The sequence below is a fragment of the Grammomys surdaster genome, unplaced genomic scaffold, assembly GCF_004785775.1.
Source record: "Grammomys surdaster isolate TR1022 unplaced genomic scaffold, NIH_TR_1.0 63, whole genome shotgun sequence".
NCBI classification, from domain to species: domain Eukaryota; kingdom Metazoa; phylum Chordata; class Mammalia; order Rodentia; family Muridae; genus Grammomys; species Grammomys surdaster.
Genome location: NW_021604565.1, coordinates 30,676,847 through 30,699,122, shown reverse-complemented (window position 1 = coordinate 30,699,122; position 22,276 = coordinate 30,676,847). Strand labels below are relative to the sequence as shown.

General features: G+C 41.9%; 1 protein-coding gene across 1 annotated transcript in view; it reads right to left on the bottom strand.

The window, feature by feature from the left end:
* The window catches only part of Col14a1 (collagen type XIV alpha 1 chain), a 197,262-nt gene that overhangs the window by 7,165 nt on the left and 167,821 nt on the right, over positions 1–22,276 (bottom strand). Inside the window, exons 42-44 of the mRNA XM_028767286.1 lie at positions 15,689–15,724; positions 14,700–14,766; positions 11,606–11,794 (exon numbers count right to left, since the gene is read on the bottom strand). Of these exons, the coding sequence (XP_028623119.1) occupies positions 11,606–11,794; positions 14,700–14,766; positions 15,689–15,724 (292 nt within the window). The remainder of the gene's footprint in view (positions 1–11,605; positions 11,795–14,699; positions 14,767–15,688; positions 15,725–22,276) is intronic.

The window sequence follows — 22,276 nt, the reverse complement described above, 5'->3', positions numbered from 1 at the left end:
CTCTCTCTCTCTCTCTCTCTCTCTCTCTCTCTCTCTCTCTCTCTCTCTCTTTCTCTCTCTCTCAGTCTGTCCCCCTCTCTCTATAAATAAGTTAATGGGTATTAAAGAGCAAGTTATATACAGACCCAAAGTTAGATGGAGAGATGCTTTTGTAAGCTTTGTAGACCTGGATAAAAAACAAGAGACTCAAGTGTCCTAAAGCGTGAGTCCGAAGCTGCTGATGACACAGTTGAGCCCCTAGTCTGGGCACAAAGATATCCTTTACAAAGCACAACACAAAGATATCCTTTACAAAGCACAAGAGTCACAATCCATAACAAAGGTTGTTTTTTTTTTTTCAAGGCTGAAGGTAAGGCCACTTGGTGATGAGATGGGGTCACACAAGCTTGGTGCCAGTGTCCTTTCTAGGAAGAGGCTGGCATTCTTTAGTACAGGAGATATTCCCTCCTGAAATACCCCTCCTTCTCAACTGCCTCCACAACTATTCCTCCTTCTTTATGCCTTTTTTTTCTTTTTGAGGCAAGGTATCACTATATAGTACTGTCTGTCCTAGAACTCGCTATGAAGACCAGGCTGGCCTCAAACTCACAAAGACCCACATGTCTTTGCCTCCCAAGTGCTGAGATTACAGGTGTCCATCAACATGCCTCGAAATTCCTCATTCTTGAAGTCTCAGTTGTAACAAGAAGAGTCTCAACAGGTCTAAGAGGTCAAGGGTTATCCATCTTATTGTGGCTACCTTCCAGCACTTTATTGGTGTCTTCCACATGGCACATAAGTCAAAAAGATTTGTTGAGTGAACTAATGGATGAATGGATAAATTTTCTACTTTCATGGCTTCCCCATAGCCTTTGCTATCTCTGACACCATATAATCACTTCCTCTCCTGTCCATCTTGCCCCCCACACTAAACCTTATTTAGCTCTTTTATATCAGACCAAGTGAGAGTCTCATACTGAATAGGTAGCCCAGGACTTATGGACAGTAACTAAGTTGATTACGGCATACCTCATCAGCACTCAGATGCTTGTAACTAGCACCCATGATCCCTGAGGGACGAACAGTCAAGTTGAGGCTGATGCTTAACTAACTCTAATCTCCCAGCTCAAAACTGATTTTTACCATTCTAGTTCCCTATATGCCTGTAATCCTAGCACTTGGGATTGTAGTTAAGAGGATCATAAGTTCAAGGTCACGGTCAGTGACATAGGGAGTTTGATGCAGCCTGAGCTGTATGAGAGACACTGCATCAAAAAAATAAAATTACTCTGTGTAATTAATTGTTGATGTGTGGTCTGTTGCTATGTGTTGTAAACACTAAATTCTGTACTTGAAGGTCTAGGCCTACAAGTGAATTCTCACGTGTATAAGCTTTTGCTGTGCAAACCTTGATCCCTGTAACTGTCTACAGCTAATTACTGGAAAGATTAGAGATAAGTGGGTTGTGAGTTACCTGGTTGAGGGATAAGGGGAAGAGTGAGGCGAGACTAGGAGGAGAAGGAGGAAGAATGAGGAGAGAGGAAGCCACCATGAGGGGGGGATGGCCCATGAACAGGTGGCTGGGAGAAACAGCAAGTATCTGGAGTACACCGCTTGGGAGGTAGCCAAGACAACAGTTAGAAAAGTAGATTAGGGGTGACCTCCCAGTAATTGTCAAAACCAAATAAAATAACTGTAGTCTGAGTCTCATTCATTTGTAAGCGGGGAGCTTAAATTTGTTGTACATGTTAGGAATTCATATATATCATAAAATATTTTTTAAAAGATTGTTGATCTTCTGGGTGAAGGTCAGTTCCAGTGAAGGCTTGAATAAGGAAAACTGAGGCTGATGTTGTACCAGGTAGTCTTATACGCTATTTCACTAGGTATCAAGGCCAGGCAGTTTACGTATGCAAGGTCATTTTCAGGCTTCAATGCCTTGCCACCTCTACTCCTGATGCTGGACCTGTGGCCTGTTTGCTCTTGTTATGGTTCAGCTTTCTCAGCTGCCTGCCAAATGGTCTGCATGGTCCCTCTACCTTCCACTCAGCAAGCAGCTGTGAGTTTTTTTTACCAACTGTGCTCTTGCCCACTTACCTTCTGCTCTAAGGAAGACTCGGGTTGAGTTTGAAAGGATTCTTACTGTCATCAACTACGTGTCCTGTGTCTGCCCCTTTGTTGTCTGTTTCCTATTTTCTTTGGCCCATTGGCCTTCAACTTGGAATATTTTACTCCATTCTGTGCCCTTGGCCACCCCCAAGCACTCCAGGCAGGAATCTCATGCGACTCTAAGGAGCAGATTCACTTCTTCCTGAGTTGAGACATTTGGAGAAACTCCTGGGATTTCTGCCTGGGCAGATATGCAAGATCTGGGGAATGCTTTCAATGTCATTATACTAAGAAGCCAGAGACTGTGAAGCAAGGCTTCAGCTGTGTTCTATTTGTCTGTTGCCAGGGAGATGTTGGCAATGAGATTCAAGTGTAGTCTGTTCTTCTTGTGGTGTGGGTTCTAGTGTCTGAAAGGCACAGGGTACTTGATACTGCTTACAAGAAGGCAGAGCAACTGATTTGATGCATTTTTCTGAGTGTTCAATGCATCTTGCTGAGCTCTCCTATTTCTATGAGTTTGGTTCAGAAGATGAGTTAAGATCATACGGGGCTCTATACTTTGTGTGAAAGTGACCGAGGATAGAAATTATGGAGTTGTTTTAGATGTAAAATTAGCCTTCCTAAGGGTTTTCCCTCTTGCCTTTTTCATGTCATCAGCTGGCTATTTATAACTCAGGATCCTGCCAGGAAAATACAAACCACCCTAGACCTTGCTAGGAAAGTGAATTTAACAGGGACAGGATTAATTTCAAAGTTAAGATGGATATTAGAAGGTCTTAAAAGCTACATAGAGATGCGATCTATAAATTATCAAAAGCAGGATATCACTATCAAGCCTGGAAGCGCAGGGACAGTTAAGAAAGAAAGAAAGAAAGAAAGAAAGAAAGAAAGAAAGAAAGAAAGAAAGAAAGAAAGAAAGAAAGGAAGGAAGGAAGGAAGGAAAGAAGGAAGGAAGGAAGGAAGGAAGGGAGAGAAAGAAAGAGAGAAAGAGAGAGAGAGAAAGAAGAGAAAGAAGAGAAAAGATGGTCCCAGAGGAGATGCTGCACAAGGAGGAGGAGAAATGGAAAAAGATACGGTCCCTGTCATCAACACTCACCTGTCTACTGTAGAACTGTAGAGCTGTAGATTGGCTGTTCACAGCTATAGGTACATGGGTGGCAAAAGGGAACACAGGTTGTGTCAAGCACCAGAAACCCTGGCTTTTTGCTCATGAGTTTTTGCTACTCACACTGTGACCCCACAGGTGCCTAAGACTGTCAGAGCAAAGGCTACTCTGTCACTCTCCTCTCCAAAACATCAACATCCCTCCTCCAATGCTATGACATCATCTACAGCACAAATTATCAAGAACTCATGTTACTTGTAGTTCATGGGAAAGTTGAGCCAAGTTTTGAACCAATCTACTCCTGGGATTGAAAAGAATTATATCAGAGAAATGGGATATGTCTATAAAGTTTTTAAATACAAATGTGTTAAAAAAAATCAACAGGACTTCTTTCTGAATGAACACGTTTTGTGTATAAGGAGGCTCCCTGTGCTTTCCCAGGTTTTCAAAGAACTTCAGAAAAATCAAGCTACTCTGCTATGTTTACCTAGCATTCTAATGCTGATATGAAATCTTTTTTAAAAAGGAAATTGGAAAGGCCAATGCATGTGCCTTTTCTATATATGTTTTAGCCCACTTTTAAGATGTACATTTGGAATATACCAATTTCATCATTTTTTGAGATGCCATATCCAAAAACCCACAAAAAAATAGTTTATCAGAGCTAAACAACTTTAGTTTTATCACATGAAGTAGGATTTGTTAAGCTTCCAGTGCACTTAGTTATTACGTTCAAACACTGAGATATCTAGAAACAGAAAGGTGTGTTTAATAAAAAGGAATTCCTTCCTCTCTGCCTCCGTTCCTCCTTCTTTCCTTCCCTTCCTTGACACCCAACTGTCACTACTTGGTGAAATGAAATCTCCTTAACAATGTTGACTTGGGACGTGATACTCACATCATTCACCTGTAGTCACGGTTTATTAACATGCTGTCTCCCACACAAAACACACCATAGACACAACAGCATGGGCTTCCAATTTAATCATGATGCTAGAATGATTGAGAAATAGCGGCCATGAAGCTAGCCAACAAGCAATCAGTGCCATGCATCATTTAAGATTTATGAAAGAACTATTGAATTTCAGGAGGCCTGGGGAAATAAAATATACATTCTTTGAGGAGAACAGAGTCTCCTTGGTGAGATAGAATTAACAGAAGTGAAACCATTAAAATCCAATGCAAGACAGTCTGTTCCACCTGGGTGCTAATGGTTCATGTCACACACTCATGAGTGAGGAATCAGTCCGTTGATTTATTAAATATATGTTTGAAACTGCTGTCTAGATGGTAAGATTTTTAATTTTTTAAGTAAAAAAGTAATTATATTGGCTTTCATGGCAAAAAAAGAGGTTTTTATTTAGACTACCTCACAGCTTTTGTTGCAGTTGTAAAGACCTAATTTAATCTGATTTCAATTTGACAAAGGCTTTATTTTTTTAAACCTTCATGTGTCCAGAGAATGGTTTTGTCTTGATTACAATGCATCTCAGAAACAGTGTTATAAAAGATAGAGATGCCTGTAAAAATGTTTGTTTATCTATCCTGTCTTATACTTCCTTGAGGTACTTAAACCTGCATATTCTAAAAAGCTACATCTATAATTAAATGATATTAAAGGCTATAAGAAAGAAAAGCACACAAATGAAGGGAGAAAGTTGGTACACTGGAGTGACCTTTCTTATCCCCTTCATTTCTCAGTGTCCCAGTTGTGTCTTATGGGAAAGGGGGGAAGGCGGACAGGAGAAGGAGCTCGTGCTACTGGATAAAAGCATTATGCCTGGGTTTAATCTAGGAGGGTGGTGAATTAAATAATGACTCATGATTTTGTCTCCCTCCAAAATGGACTTAACTTACTTCCCTGTACTTAAACATGAACTGTGCTTTCTGACTCCCACACTGGTTCTGACAGGCAGAGGATGGCAGAATTACAAGCTTGCACTTCTGAGACTATGTCCAGAAAGACAGTGTGAACTCTTTGTTTTCTGTTGTTCACCACTAGCTCTGGGGAAAGTGACAGCCATGCTATGAACAACTGTCATGGAGAGTTCCAAGTTAAGGAAATGAGCCCCCATGGCCATCCTGGGTACCAGATGCCCTGTGAGGAAGTTGTCTGTCATGAGCTGGTTTCCCAGCCAAGCTCGGCCTCCGCTTACAAGCCTGGCTGACATCACATCTTCCACTTTAAACATCACTGTGGGCTCAAAGCTTTTAACTGAACTCTAGTCCCTTGGAGAATGAAAAATTAAAATGCAAAGAAAAGAGAAAAAGACAAGAGAAAGAAAATCCACTGCCAAACATCTTAAAGAGACCATATGTTAGGAAAATACCATCAGACTTACAGAGAGAGGTCTTGTTCTAAAGGGAGTCCAAATTAGACTTCGTCTCATTGCATGAGAAGAGGGAACCCTATCTGTCTGTATTCACCTCTCAAGAAGTGTGAAGTGGGGAGAAAAGAGCAAAATGTATTTCAATTGATTTTTAATAGCAATAGAAATAAATAACATGTGCCATACAACTGAATATCAATGGTAATAAAAAAATGATCACAGGAAGACTTATTATATTCAACTGCCAAGCAGGAAATCATAACAAAACTTCATTTACACACTCTCTTCTCAAGCTCATCTGTCCTTTGAAGGTTATTCTTTTTTCCAGAATCAAAGCAGGATAGATGGACATTAAGAGTTTCCCCAATGGTCCTTTCCATTGTGACGGTCTTGGCTGAGAGTTACTGCGATGCTGTCATTGATAACCAGCACCATCTGTCAAATTTATCCACAGCTCCCACAGCTAACTTTTAAACCACAGGAATACTGAACACAAGAAACTTCCCCAGCATCAAATCTGGATCTATTTCTGAACAGTTCATCACCTGTGTTACAGACATAGGTTATCTTAGTATGCGGCAGCAATCCCTGCCTCCGTGCCATTTCTTGGTCTCTCAGATGGAGTGTCATTTACTTATGGCATCTGAGCAAGGTCAGGTCCTTTCACTTGGGTTTGCTTGAGGCCATTCCCTGATCAATCGCTGATGTTTATGTGGAAGTACAGTGTGTATGTACCTCTAGGAAAAAATCTTTTCAGCAAAATGCAGATCCAGGTCCTGATCCACTTGTTCTGCTCAGTGAATTTGAACAATTAATATTATGCATTTGCTGCAGTTCCATCACCTAAAATAGAGCTTTGATGGGTACAGTGATGCACATCTGTAATCGCAGCCCTTAGGAGGGTCAGGAGTTCACAACTAGCCTCAGCTACATTGCAAGTTCAAAGCCAGTATAAGCAACATGACACTATGTCTCAAAACAAAACAGGCTAGAGTGATAGCTCAATCAGTAGAGTGTTTGCTTTGCAGACATAAATATCTGAGTTGGATTCTCAGAACTCATAGAAGAAGAAAAAAACAAAAGAAAGAGGAAAGACAGAAGAGGAGGGGGAGGGGAAGAGGAAGGAGAAGGGGTAAAAAGAAGCAGAAGCAGGAGAAGAAGGAGGAGAAGGAAAAGGAGAAAGAGGAGAAGAAGCAGAAAGAAGCAGAAGGAGCAGGAGCAGGAGCCGAAGCAGAAGAAGAAGCAGAAGAAGCAGAAGAAACAGAAGAAGAAACAGAAGCAGAAGAAAGAAGCAGAAGAAAGAAGCAAAAGAAAGAAGCAGAAGAAAGAAACAGAAGAAGCGGAAGAAGTGGAAGAAGCAGAAGCAGAAGCAGAAGCAGAAGAAGAAGAAGAAGAAATAGGAGAAAAGGAGGAGAGAAAGGAGGAGGAGTAAGTGATGGTGTGCACTTGTAATTCCAGTACCAGAGAGGCAAAATCAAGAGATCCCTGGTGCTCACTGATCAGTAACCTACTACCTACTTAGCAAGTTGAGTAAGATGTCTCATAAAAGGGGGTGGATAATACCTGAGTAACAATGGCAGTTGTTGTCTGGCCTCCACTCATACCTGCATACATGTGTGTGTGTGCATCCCAAACACATGCATGTACATACATACATACATACATACATACATACACACACGCACACACACATGTACACATGAATGGGTGGGCTAATCCAGGGCTAGAATGCACACATATGAATGTACACACACACCATGCATGCATGCATGCATGCATGCACGCTAATCCAGGGCTGGAATGTACTCAATGGTTAAACAGCTTTCTAGCATATGGAAGGCCCTGGATTTGACCTTCAGCATCATAAAAATAATGGAGCTAATCCTGATCACATAAGGGTTTTATTTTTAATAAATAATGTGCTGACCAATAACACAGGGTATTTGCTCCATATTTACCAACAGGCTTTCTTATCAGAGTCTACAATCACTTCTTTCTCTAAATCCTGAAACCATTTACTTTCTACACATCTCCAGGTATCTGTCATCCCTCGGCCTATAAACTCAGTAGTATTTCATCCTTCTTTCATCTCTGAGCCATTCACAATTTTTGGATGAGATAGTGTGTGCGTTGGTCCATGATAACTATTGGCAGAGGTCTTTGATGCGGAATAAGTTCCAGCCACAAAGAATAATATTATCTCTCACATGGAGAAGCCACAAAACCTCACAAAATCCCTGCGCTTGAATAAAACTCTGCTGATTTATTGTAGGAAACATACCAAATATGAAATTCAGTTTTAACTGAGAGAAAATAAAAAATGAAAATACTAAGTTATATGGTGCCTTTGATCCAACTATTTTTGAAGACTCACAGGAATTAGAGGAATTGTCAATGAAGTCAGAAGTTAACACGTTTTATTGATTCTTTCTGAGTAAAAAGATTGCATCCTGAGTAGGTAACTCATTTCAAGTAAATGAAGAGACTCACGGTTGACTTGTTTATATTCTGTTTTCAATTCAAGATACCAGCATGGATGGGAGAACATTTCAACAACTGGAGTAAGAAATTGAACAGATAAATTGATTTTCCAGGAAATCTATTTTGGATCACCCTAGTTAGTTACCAGAGAGGCCAGGAAATTCAGAAAAGCCAATACATGACCTCAGCATTTGAGGGAAGAAAGGAGGAAAGTGAAGGTTGATCCTGGTAAAAAGAGCCCACACCCAAGGGCAGTGCAGGCTGTAATGGGAGGAACAAAGCGAGCAAAAGAAATGTTGGTCCACAGACAAACAATCTTCTCTGATTGTAGTAAGGTAAGGGAGTGCAGATGAGAGACCAGGCTGTATAACAAAAGCACACTGCTGGGCAGAATGGAGGCCCTGCAGTTCTGAGTACCAGCAATTGTGGAAGTCAGTCAGCACTGGCATGTGTGAAGAAAACATCAGCTGGTCTCTCTGAATCCTCCCATTCTGAGGATCCTGTGGTATGTTACAATCTAACTGAGAAGAGAGCCGACAGAATATTGTTCCTCATAAGTTGAGTCAGACTGTCAGAGATGAAATGGGACAAAGGGTCAAGGAGGAGACAGAAAGACAGCCAGAATGAGCAAAACTAGTCCCTGAGTAAGGGGAGCTGTGGAGAGCCATCCCTCATTGCTTAGACCAAGGCCCTGTCTGTCATTTTCTTCTGCTCTCTTCATGCAAAGAATGTTTGGCCAGTTCTCAAAGAAAGGGGTTAAGCAAAGATACTATGTCGAAGTAGTAGTTTTAAAACTGAGATGATAAAATCCAAGATCTCCTGTGATGGTTTGTGTGTGAATTTGACACAACCTTGGGAAGAGAGTCTCGGTGAAGGACTGTCTAAAGCAGTTTGGTCTACGGACATTTCTGTGGCAGATTGTGTTGATTTCCTTAGCTGCTGTGGGAAGACTCGGTCTGAAAATGGGCTGTATCTGTTCCCTGGTTTGGGTTCTTGACTATATAAGAGTGGAGAAAAATAGCAGAGTACCAAGTAGTCAGTTTCTCATTCTCTCTCTCTCTCTCTCTCTCTCTCTCTCTCTCTCTCTCTCTCTCTCTCCACTCTGTGTGTGTGTGTGTGTGCACTGATTTCTCCCTTCCCTTGACTGTGGATTAGAGTGACTAGCTGTTTTAACTTCCCATTGCTTTGACATTCCTGCAGTGATGGACTGTCACCTGCAAGCGTGACTTAAGATAAGACCCTTTCTCTGGGGTTCTTACTCTGGGAAAGTACTAAATTACTCTGTGAAAAAATATTTTAGCACATCAACATAAATGAAACTAATCACACCCACCCACTGGCCTTGTAATGAAAAAAGAAAAGAGGAAACCAAAGTAAGAATGTTGTTCCAGTTCTCCAGCTTCATATGTTTGCATGGCTACTATACCAGCATTCTAAATCTCTCCCTCCCCTGCCCCTCCCCCCTTTTATTTTGTTTACATACACACACACACACACACACACACACACACACACACACGGTACTCAGCTAGTTTTCTGATAGTTTTTTTTTTTTTGATAGCCCTTGCTGTCCAGCAACTCTCTCTGTAGACTAGGCCTCAAGCTCAATAATTCACCTGCTCTGCCTGACAATGCTGGGATTAAAGTTGTGAGCCAGCATGCCCCACTCACTTGCATATATTTCTATATATTTCACTGTACAACATCTTTTCTTTAGAAGCTTGAAAAAGTACAACAGAGAAACCAAATGGGGGACTTCTGATGAAAAGTTGGCCAACCGAAGAAAGCTGTATGTCTTCAGCCTCAGCAGAGAGAGCTTCATTTGAATTCTATGCTGAAAATTATCTGCCAGTCATGTTTCTTTTACTTTTGCTTCAGAGTTATTATACTGATAGTAAGAATATTTACTTTTCCTCATTGTGAAATAGTGCTCTCTTAAGATGGTCTTATGATGAACATGGTGATCATGATCATTTTAATTGATACAACAATGGAAAAAACTCCAAAACCTCCTGTTTCCTATCACCGGTTCTGCTGTTGGCTAACTTTGAGCCCTGTTTGGCCTCACTACCTTCATATGCTTCTTTTCATATAAAACTGAAGGACCAGAAGAACAGATGGCTGAGGACTTCAATTTCGATTCAATGGCACACACACAAACACACACACACAGAGTAATGCCATGGAAATTCATATACTCAACGGCTGTCAAGCTACCATTTGAGAACTCCTGGGTGATTTTCCTCTGATCTAATCACTCTGTTAATCTTGCAGTATAGGAAAGACTCAGCTTGGCAAGAACAGACTACGGATTTCCATAGAGAGCAAAGACAACTTGTAGCTTGCTGAGAGTGGCCTGAGTGCCGGCTCTATATTCTGTGAGTCACAGTTTCTCTAGCCTCAACACCCGTGAAGAGTGCCCTGCTGGCAGAACTGCATTTCCTTGGATGGCCAGATCTTTGGCATGTTGGAAGGGCATGAAGCTCCTCTTTCTGATTTTGTGCCCTTCGCAATAATCACAACCAGATCATAATCACTGTGACAGCCATGGAGGACATGAAGTTAAAAGCATTGTGCCCTGCCAATCGCAACATATGGTCTCTCGTGCTCAGCAATCTAGCTGTCTGCTAATGTCAGAGGCACAGGAAACTGGGAAGAAGAGGTAGTAAGTGTACCACATGTTCAGGGGTGACTATACTTCTGCTCTAGGGTGATCAATATGAGGTTCGTATGCACAAGAGAGGATTAACCTGAACCTTGCACTAAGAAGATGTATAACAAATGGAAGGAGGATTTCTTTGAAAGGTAGAAAAATAAATAAAATGTATGAAAATGAAGAAGCAGAAATGTATCTATTCAGTGATCATGTGATTATTGGTACTACACTCCTGTAAGTAAGGCTCAGAGAATATCACAGAAAAGCCCAAGGACCAAGAGACAAACCACTGTAAGACAGTCTTCTCTGGACATGGCAGGATGCTGCACCCATGAACTCTCAACAATACAGTTGCCTGCACAAGACCACGCCAGCCAACATACCGATATGGAATAGAGAAAGTCGACCAGGCCCTACCCCTAAATGAAGAGCTAGAAGAAGTAAAAGGCTGCCAAGGAAGAAAAATCACTTTTTCTCTACTTGTGAGCCCTGTGACAAGTGTCACAATCCTAGGTTGTCAGCCTTACACAGAAGTCCACATGGACAATGTAACCGGACTCGGTAAGTTGCATATTATCTGTGTATCTGTATACAGGTGGAAGTGTAATTGCAGACGAGTCTGAATCTGAGAGGGCATAATGGAGGGATGAGGAAAGAGAGGGAGGTGTAAGAAATACAGAAACGGTGTTCTTATATAGACAGTTCTCAATTAAACAAAACCCTCTGAGAAGTGAGTTAGGGCTTTTGGCCCTACTCTGCCACACAGTACATATACTCTGATAAAAAGGTATATTGCTTAGCTGTCTCAGTCTCAAGACATATAAAAAATTTAGTGAAAAGAGTAGAGTTCATTTTATTCTTTAATTCAGGGTCTGTCACTATATAAACACCATGGTCACACTCTCATTCACTGTCCCCTTCTCTGGGGATAAGTAGCCTGCTTACCTCGTTCTCCTGGGGTCCCCGGCACTCCTGCATTTCCTGGGAAGCCTGGGGCACCTGGGGGTCCTTGTTCTCCAGGGGTTCCAGGTGAACCTGGTCTCCCGGGCTCCCCAGGAGGGCCCTGGATGGTCCGGATAGATGAGGACTGGCTGGGGATTTGATTGAGGATGGCTGTGTACCTGGCCATGTGACCTGAGCAACAAGAGATGAATGAATGGTCACACAGTTAAAGGGGGAACTGGAGTGTCTTACTTTGAACCTCTCAACAGCTCTGTCAGATGTCCACTGAGGACAAGGCACACCCTTCTGAGATAGGCTCGTGTGTAACTTAGCGGTTTTGTATTTTTCTCCTGGATGATGTTAATGGTTGGGCTACAATCAAGTCACATCTCATGTGTTTGGAATCCCACAGTTCTCGTCAGCGTTGCAATAAACACCACTGAACAGAAGTCATAAATTTTACACTCACCCTAACATTTACCTGACCCCTGACCCCTCACCCCGCTGCTTCTCTCTGCAGCAATTCCCCTCCACATAACTTACTTGTCTTTGCTCCAACCCACGGAGCCTGCCCCACCCTCCTGCTCTCAAATCCCCAGACAAGGCCTGTCTCCACTCAACTCTGATTGCCAAGACGGTTTTTTCAAGAACCTTTGCCTGTGTCCCAGCTGCAGGCTGCCCCTGTCCTAGGCTAAAAAAATAAATAAATAACAAAATCCCGTTGCTCTCTCGTAAGCCCTTAACTCTGTTATGTTTGGAAGAACTCTTAACAGTTATAAGTAATGCCCTAATACTGTAATGCTTCACTTTCCATCATCTTTGAGGATGACATTTTCCACAGGTGACCACTATTCATCCCCAATTATTATTCTGGTGTGTGGGGTCACCCACTCTTTTGTGAGATTAGGGGGTCTCACATAGGATTACAGGCATTCATCACTAAGCCTGCTCTGGGTGGTGCTGCGGATCGAACCTAGTCCCTCACACAGAAGACGAGCACTCTACCAACTGAGCTGTCTCCTCAGATACATTTATTCCCTTCTAAATACTTAAATCTAAATGAAATCATTACTCATATTTTAGGAAGCACATGTAAATACATCTGATGCATTCTTTCTTTATACAGTGAACTATGAACGTCATGGGGACCTTCTCATGAGTCACTCAGCAATCCCGTCCTCCTGTTTGGGCAGGTGAGGTATCTGTCTTTGCCAATTCCTTCTTTGACAGGAGCTGTGGTTCATCACTTCCCTAGCTGTCATCAGTCTCCCCTCTCTCTGTTTCCTACATACTTCTTCTTAGCATAATTCCTGTGATCAGCTAAAAACAAAACCCCAGCTGAGTGAGGGTGTGTGGAAGGATACACACACCCAGAAAGCAGTCCCGGGTAGGAGCTTGTGCAGCACAGGGAAAGCAGAGCTCTGTAAGGAGATGATAGCCAAGGTGTGGCACAGGCCGCCATTTCCTCTACGACAGACAGGCCCTCTCTACTGCACAGATTCCTTTCAGACCTTGTCTCACTTCTGACCCCTCCACTCCTAGCAGTCATTCATCAGAGTCTGAGAATTTCGAAGGGAGAAAACTTTGTACTAGACCCTCAGCTTTTAGAGCATGCATTGAATAGTCACACGTTATCCAAGTTCTATAGCAAAATAAGGCAGCAACTACTGTGAATCACTCTTCCTGCTGTATGTAGGGAGCCTTGTGAGGATTCAGCCCAGTGCATTCAAGCTGGACCTTCTACTCACCTGCATTGCCCATTTAAGGTTAAAAAAAAAAAAACTCTGAAATAATGCAGAGCTTATATGAGCTTAGGGTATATCCTGCTCTAAGAGTCACTGGAGTCCAATTTCCATTGTAGAATGCATTGTTTTTGAAGATCTTATTTTGTCACTAAGTATAACTATTTTATTTAGTTTGTAAATTTTCTCATCCCCCACACACACTTACTGTGGGCACTATAGAATTGGATAGAGACACAGCTCACAGAGGAAGACAGCTGTGTTTGATGATGGCAGCTTTGTCCTCCTGCACTGATATTGTCGCTGGAATGAAAACCCGCACCTCTTCATCCGTACCTCCCCAGGGCAGGATCTGAGTTTATCCCAAAGGAACAGGTGGAATTCTGAGTCTTGCCAAAAGACCTTCTTGGCACTTGCTGGGTTCTACTGGCCTGAATCCCAAACTTCTCTGGGTTAAAGTAAATACAACCCGGAGGGAGATAAGGAAACTACTCAGAAAATGCCATCCCTGGGGGAAGAGTTTGCTATCAGTGTGGGGAGGGATGGGCATTAGAACTCGGCTAGAATTGAGTGTGTCTGAGAGGAATTGTTTTTACTTGGCCTCAAATAGTCTGGAACTAAACGTATTCATAGCAAAGAGAAGGGCCCGCCCTAAGTAACCTTGTGGTTAGATTTTTGAGGCAAAATATATAAAATAAGTAGGCATGTGTACAAAATGGGTGAGCACAGGAATCTGTTGTTGAAATGAGTGCTGTTGAAATGTTCAGGTTTGAAAATAAATGAAATAAATTTACAGAGAGTGTGTTCTGGCATGATTTTGGGAATGATGCCCAACTGTCATATCAGATGTCACAATAACCCTATGTGTATGTATGTGTGTGTGTGTTGGCATACAGCCCAAGGAATCAAAGGAAGGGCCTTGGGCTAACCAAAGGCAATGGCTATAAACTGGATAAGAAAGGAGAGGTGATTAAAATCTGTGAGCCAGTAGAAACAAGCACCATGGTCATCTTGACTCTGACATGGTTAGTCTTCAAGTGCTTAACATTTGAGAAAGAACCCATCCATTTGATGGGAGGAGAAATGGAAGATCACAGCAGTTAATTAAATATGCACATAACAAATCAACGCTTCTTGGACTGAGGACATGGGAGTCTGGCTAATGTGCCATCGCTGTAAAGCTCTGGGACAATCTATTAGGCTGGTAGGTGGTTCGGAGAGGGGATTCGTAAAGCTATGTGTACATGGCAATTCAGAACATTGGAGGGGTCTTCCTTGGTCTCTCTAGTCCTGGGAAGGGAAGCATCCTTTGGATAGGAATGAGACAGGATATGGGTGACTAGCATTGCACTTACTCTGAATGAGCTGCTCGCATACTTGACGTGCCACCGCCCTCACCATGGCTTGAGACTGCAGGTCTCCCTGAATGGGAAGGAAGTACATTCCTCAAGCATGGCCATATGCACAGCCATACAACTGAGACATAGCTGACCTGGCCCGTTGTTCCCACCAAGACTCTAGGCTGCTAGCAACAGGGAGGGCTAACCACTATGCTTAAGGCAGGAGACAATTTGCACCCAGGATTTAAGGTTCTTGAAAGTCTTTGCTTATTAGATTCATGTTTATTCCCTCAAATAAGCACTTTTGGTCCCAGATTTTAAGAAATATTAACAATATCTAAACATATTCATACATATTTAATGCCTTCTCAAGTGATGGTTCATTTAATACTAACAACCCATAGGGAATCTGTTAAGCCCATGTTATAGCCAATCAGCTTTAAACACATTGCCTAACTGGTCACAGAAATAACCTGTTGGACCAGAGACCAGCACTGCCTCTTCCACAGCCAAGAACACAACTACATTAGAAGCCTTGCAACTTCTACAGAGAGTCAGTGGGCACCAAAATTAAGGGGATTTCCATTTCAAGGCCTGTTCTTTGATTCTATCCAACCACTGTCTTCCTTCATGCCAACACTATGTCCTCAGGAGAGTGAGAGTCCTATGCCACTGGCTAGAATTTGTATAAAGCCATCCATATCCATTATGGCAGTCTTCCACAGCTATTACGTTACTTCCATCTTAGCTCCACTTTATGAGCTTAAGGAATTCCTTAAGAAAAGGAGCCCAAGGTCAAGGAGCTGGATGACAGCAGCTACACAACTGGAAATCCTCTGCTGGCCTCCAACCCATCCAGATGTTTTCCCTGTAAAATATGCTTCCAAATGAAAGCCTACTGGATCAGCAATGAATACGACAGATGGCAATGACCATTCCTCCTGAGGCTTAGGCAAGGGTTATGTGCAACCACCTAGAGCCAGAAGCTCCCTTAGACAACTTACTCGTTCACCTCGCTCTCCCTTCGCTCCAGGGACACCCTGTAAAAGTGAAGAATAAATTTCAAGTTATTTAGGATACTGCACCCAGCGGCGAGTCATGAGAGTACATCTTTACATAACTCACAGAGGCATTTCTTCCAAACTTGGGTGAAAAACAGGCAATGGAAATAAGTAAAGCAGGGAACAACCTGTAATCCCACTGTGCAGAACAGCTGATTTACATACTTTATTCCTCTGGATCTTTCATACAGAGATGTGGCAGTTTGGAGCTATAAGGGTAGAATGGTATAGTGGTACCCCTAAGTAACCTACATTTCCACCATGGCTATCTTTCACAGCTTCCTATACTGAACACCACACAGAGGGCTGAACACTATAGACTGTAATATGTGTGTGTGTGTGTGTGTGTGTGTGTGTGTGTGTGTGTTATATATGTGTGTGTATGTGTATAAAAGTTTTAGTAAAGCTTATCTATAAGAAAAGCAAAGAACTCCACTGAATCTAGCAGTTAAAGGAATTGATGACATCTATGAAACCCCACAGCCGCCTCCTGCTGCCTCTTCAATGATGGCATGAGTCTCCCCGAGTCTCCACAACACCAAGGCTTATGGGTACGTGCATTCTCAGCTGAATTCTTATTTAAAACCATGGCTTTGCTACTTTTGATAATAAGAAAATTTACTGTTACCGTAAAATATTTATTGAGAAATACATTGTTTCCAGTGTTTCTGCTTAAAAGGGAAACAGATGTCCTCAGAAGGCAATCCTATTTCTGTGTCAGCTCACAGGCAAATATGGCTGCAACCTTTCTGTAATCACTCCTAGAGGTGTGAATATTTTTTTTTCCTGTTCTTACTTCAATCTCAACAGGTCCCAAAGCAAGCATGTGTGAAGCCCAAACTCTGCCTGGCTAAGTACCCAAGTCCAAAATTCTTGATTCATTTCATAGGATCCAGGGAAACAGAATGACTTGTAGTGTTTGTGAAAGTGGGCAGTGGGAAGGCTTCTTCTCCAGCTGATCTCAAGATACACACACACAGACAGACATACACACAAACACACACACAGAGTCATAAGTGGAATGCACAGGGAAGAGAAACCAACTGCTTAGGTGGCAACAGTCCACCATTTCTCCTTTCTCTTTCCAGCAGAGCCCTTCTATTGTACTCAGCACAAACACACATGAGTGTGCTCACACTCACACACAGAGGCATGCGTGCACGCACACATGCACATGCTTGCACACCACTCCTTTTTAAAACCTACATTTCCTCTCATGTCCTCCTGTGTTTAGCATCTCCTACCAGGGCACTTGTAACATTCAGTCCTCCCTTCCGGTGTACTATGCAAACAATCACTGGTCTCTTCCTTCCCAGAAGCCACCAATATACAAGTGAGGCAACCCGGTGACTTGACTGTCTTTCTAAATCATGTAGTGATGCTTAAATACGTGACAAAGACCAAGTCTTAAGTAAGTAAGTAAGTAAATATTCTATAGTTTGTTCTCAAACTCCTATCTCTCATTCCTGAAAATTCTATCTTCTTACAGACCCAGTATGTTATAGATAGGAATAACTGAAACATGAGAAAAGTATTAACTATAGATTGTATGATTGCAGTGTCATCAGCAGGGATATTGTAATACAGTTCTCAGTATGAGTATCAAGTCTCCAAAATTAAATCTTTACTTTAATATCTCTTAACATCAATGTACTCAATTCCCCAATAAAAAGATATAGACTAAATCTTTATTGTTGTATATGTTTAGTGGGTTAATTCCTGGATTTCATGGAGAAAAGTTCCTAAATACTACCACATACTTTATCTTCTTAAATCATGGAGACTGATTACACAAATCCTTGCATAAAGTTGTCATACAAACATTTGCCTATATCCAATATTAAATTGAATTCTGGGACTCCAATTTGTTTCCCTGAATTTGCATTTCCTTTTATCCCACCCTCCTCAAAATGAAAAAAAATATTAAGTATATTTTTGACAATAAATGTAAATTTATCCTTTGGTGTGCCATCAGATAATTTTCCAAAATTGCAAATTAGATCTTTAATCAGCTAAGAACAAGAGACTTTTACTTTAAAACACACATGCACTCAAATGTATATCATCACAGAATCTTGGTACTGGCTATACAGTGCTCACTTGAAAATTTCTTCAATGTTGTATGTATTTGAAAATTTGGGGGCTGCAGAGATGGTTCAGCAGCTAATACAGCATGCTGCTCTTCCATAGGACCTGGGTTTTCACAGGGTGAATCAGCTGTAACTCTAGTTCCAGGGAATACAATGCCCTCTTCTGGCCTCTGTAGGCACTACACCCATGTGCACAAACCCACACACATATATACATAATTAAACATAAAACTTTAAGTATCTTTTTAAATAAGAAGGAAGGGGAAGTGGGCACAAAGTCTCATCCATAGCCAAGGAGTGGCAGTTGACAGCTTCAGGGAAAGAAAGACTATTTTCTCTAAGCATGTGGTAAATTGGCTGCACTCCAGTGGAAGGCTGCAGTGCCTTCCACATACCCAACAATGTGTGAGCAGTACAAACTAGGGTGGGGATAGGGTATTTTTAAAAAAGAAGACACAAAGTTCAGAGGGTAGGAAAGTGAGAGTGGGTCTTGGAAGAGTTAAATGGGAGTGTGCATGTGATCAACACATATATAAAGTTCTCCAAGAACTAATGAAAATGAAATAAATAAAAATTTCCACTTAAAGTCTCTGAGGTTCTTCCTAAGCTAGGGCCATTCAATGAAGGGATCTATAAAGAAGAAGGCTCACAGTTTATAATCTCATGACATTCTGATGGTTTGGAAATATGTGGGCAAAAAGTTTGTAAGGAAATTCCAACTTCTAGAAAGAAAGCAGCTCCTGGTTGGCATGTGAGCACCACAAGGCTGTGTCTATGTCTGGCTAAGGGATTTCTATAACCCCAGCTCCAGGGATTGCCTGAAACATGGGAGGGGCTCAAGCATACTGTTAACAGGATGAATGGATGGTTGGGCGTCATTTCAAATCTGCATTATTAGCCAACTTGTACTTTGCTTCAACTACCTGGATGGAAAAGCAACAGAAAAACATTTAAAACACACTATGGTGCATTCCTAGAGGGTTAGAAAAAGTGTTGATTCTTTTTAAAAATATCCATTTCCACAAGAAAAATTTATTTGCAAAAAAAAGGGTTTATACAATTCTCTCTCTCCCTCCCTCCCTCCCTCCTTCCCTCCCTCTCTCCCTCACTTTCCCCATCTCTCTGTGTGTACCAGCCTAAATTAATTTTGCAAATAACTGCACAATCCACGCCCTCTTTCCTTGACATCTGGCATCTCTGATTTCAAGAGGACAAAAAGATGGCTGTGCTCACTGACACATTCTAATGGGGACAAAAGTTATGTATGATACTACTGTGTAAAAAGGAAAGATCGTTGGGGGCATTAGAAACAAACAAAAAGCCAGCAGTCAAAAGTAAATACCTGACATTTTAATATATTCAGAAATTATACATTTTAATGATGAACACGTTTTGTTTGCCTTTGCCAGCTACTGTTCTGGGTATTTCATATGCATTCACTCAGCTAACCTTTCCAATAGCCTTGTAAGGTAGTCATTTTTTTTGCCCCTATAATATTTGTGACAGATTAATTCATGCAGTCCTTGTAACAACTGCACAAGACAGTTCCAGTTTACAGATTAGGAAAACTGTGCATAGAGAGTTTAAATCATTTGCCCAAGATCACACAGTAAGGGATAGAAGAACTGTAACTTAGGATGAATTTGTGGACTCAGGTTCTCTGTTGCTTGGCTAGAAGAGGATGCTGTTCATAACAGCCACGAGCCAGAACCCTCTATTTCAATAAAGAAAAAATTTTCCTAATGAAGACAAAAACAAGTGGGCATGCTATATCCCCACACACCTAATTCTAGTGATTCAGAATGAAGTCATTTTTTAAAAAAAAGAAAGAAAGAAAGAAAGAAAGAAAGAAAGAAAGAAAGAAAGAAAGAAAGAAAGAAAGGAAGAAAGAAAGAGAAAAGGTTTTGAGCCAGGCATGGTGGTTCACACACTTATAATCATAGTACTGAGGCATGAATATTACCCTGATTTCAAGCCCAACCCGGGCCTCACAGTGAGACCTTGTGTTAACAAACAAACAAACAAACAAACAAAAACAAAAACAAAAACAAAACAGAAAAGCCTCGATCTTCAACAGTTTAATTTCGAAACCAACATGTCTGTCTACATTTTCTTTGGTGACATTTGTTATATCAGTATGTTTGAAAATATGTCATAGTTAAAGAAAGAAATTAGAGACCAAACTTGGTTGGTGAGGGAAATAGACAGCATTCGCTACTGGAATTTTCTGGTATAAAGAGATATATGTGTTTAATTAGGCCTGAAACTCCCCAGACTCAGTCTCATGATGCTTGTTACTGAGTCGCTAAGAGGCACAACTATACAGTCTCAGTGAAAGCCCTTTTTAGTGAAATAGTACATACAGCCAGTAATTATGGTTGATTCCAACTTCACTGACATATTTCCTTTGATTTTTGCAAAGTAAAAACAAAAAAAAACAAAATAAAAATTCCTGAGCACATGAAGGCCCATAACTCCACCAAAGTATGCTTTGAGGGGAAACACACAGATCCTGTGGATGGAGGCAGGAAAAGGTGGCATACTTTTCCTTTAATTTCAGAAACACTCGAAATGTAAAGAAATACAGTGGCTACATTCATAGATTCACAGAAGCTTGGGAATGAAAGGGAGAGAATGGTCTCATAATCCAAAATCCACATGTTGAAGATGACTGTTACACAAACCAACCCTCAGCAGGCTTCAAGACCCTCGATGTCCTGACCCCAACAGTAAGAGCAACCTAGTCTGAGAACACAAATGCCTTCTCCTCTCTTTTCCTCTGTTTCCCTGCCACATCCCACCTTCTCCTTTTCTTTTTTCTTTTTTTATTAATAATTTTATTTGTTTACATTTCAAATGATATCCACCTTCCTGGTTTCCCCTCCCCAGACACCCCCAATCCCATACCCCCTATCTCCCTATCCCTCCACCCCCTTGCTTCTATGAGGGTGCTACTCCACCCACTCATCCACTCTTACCTCTAACATCCCTCTATGCTGGGGCATCAATCCTTCACAGGACCAAGGGCCTCCCCTCCCATTGATGTCAGATGAGGCCATCCTCTGCTTCCTATGTATCAGGGGCGATATTTCCCTCCATGTATACTCTTTGGTTGGTGGTTTAGTCCCTGGGAACTCTGGGTGGTCCAGTTAGTTGATATTGTTTTTCCTGTGGAGCTTTAGTCCCCATCAGCTCCTTCAGTCCTTCCTCTAACTCTTCCATTGGGGTCCCCAGGCTCAGTCTGATGGTTGGCTGTGAGTATCTACATCTGTATTGGTCAGCTGCTAGTAGAACCTCTCAGGGACCAGCCATACGAGGCTCCTGTCATGGGCATTGGTGTCTGCAGATGGAATAGATTCCTAGGTGGGCAGTCTCTGGGTGGCCTTTCCTTTAGTCTCTGTTCCACTTTTTGTTCCTGTCTTTCCTTTGGACAGGAACATTTCAGGGTTTCAACCCCTTCTCCTTCTCTCTTCCCCTGTCTTTCTTCCTCCCCTTCTTCTTACAAATATGTAGAAAGTACTCTATGTCTCCGATGGTAAAGAGGCATACAAGCACAATGACATCCTAGAACTATCTTTCAGTCACAAGACAGACATCAGGAGCCAGAAGAGGCGGGCAGCTGCCTGAGGTAGGGGGATTTACATAAAATGTAGGCTAGATGACTGTGTTCTGTTATGTGGCTCCTATAGGTAAGAGCCCCAGATAGCTGCAATGTATTTGAACATTTTATACAGGGCTCTTTAAATAATGGGCTTACCTATGAAAATGTGACCTCAGCAGTAGGAAGTCCCTTCACAAGTTTCATCATACATGCAACCCACAGCAAGAGGGCACTGTATTTAAGCCAATGCCTAGGGAGGAATTAAATGCCTGGCAGCAGCCATGTTCATCCACCCAAGGAGCTGGTGTAGAATGTACCATACTGGAGTACGCATTGCTGGTGTCTACCGTAGGGAACTCACTGCTGTGTTCTGTGATTCGGTCTGTCTTTCTTGGTTCCTTTCCCTCATTTTCCTAGACAGATATCTATGCAAAATCAATCAAGGTCTTAACAGTACAACAGGGAGCCTGCTTTAATAATCATCCCAGCCTGGCAGCTAGCAGGCATGTGGGAGCTGGCAGCCTGGATGCAGGGAAAATCCTGAACTCAAGTGCAGAGAACAACTTGCTTTGGATGAGAACTACACGAGCTGACTGTGGCATCCCTACCGAGCAGTTATAGACCACCTTCTGATTCTAACAAAAGTGTCAGTGGCGGCCGGGTGGTGGCGGCGCACGCCTTTAATCCCAGCACTTGGGAGGGAGAGGCAGGCAGATTTCTGAGTTCGAGGCCAGCCTGGTCTACAGAGTGAGTTCCAGGACAGCCAGGACTACACTGAGAAACCCTGTCTCTAAAAACCAAAAAAAAAAAAAAAAAAAAAAAAAAAAAAAAAAAAAAAAA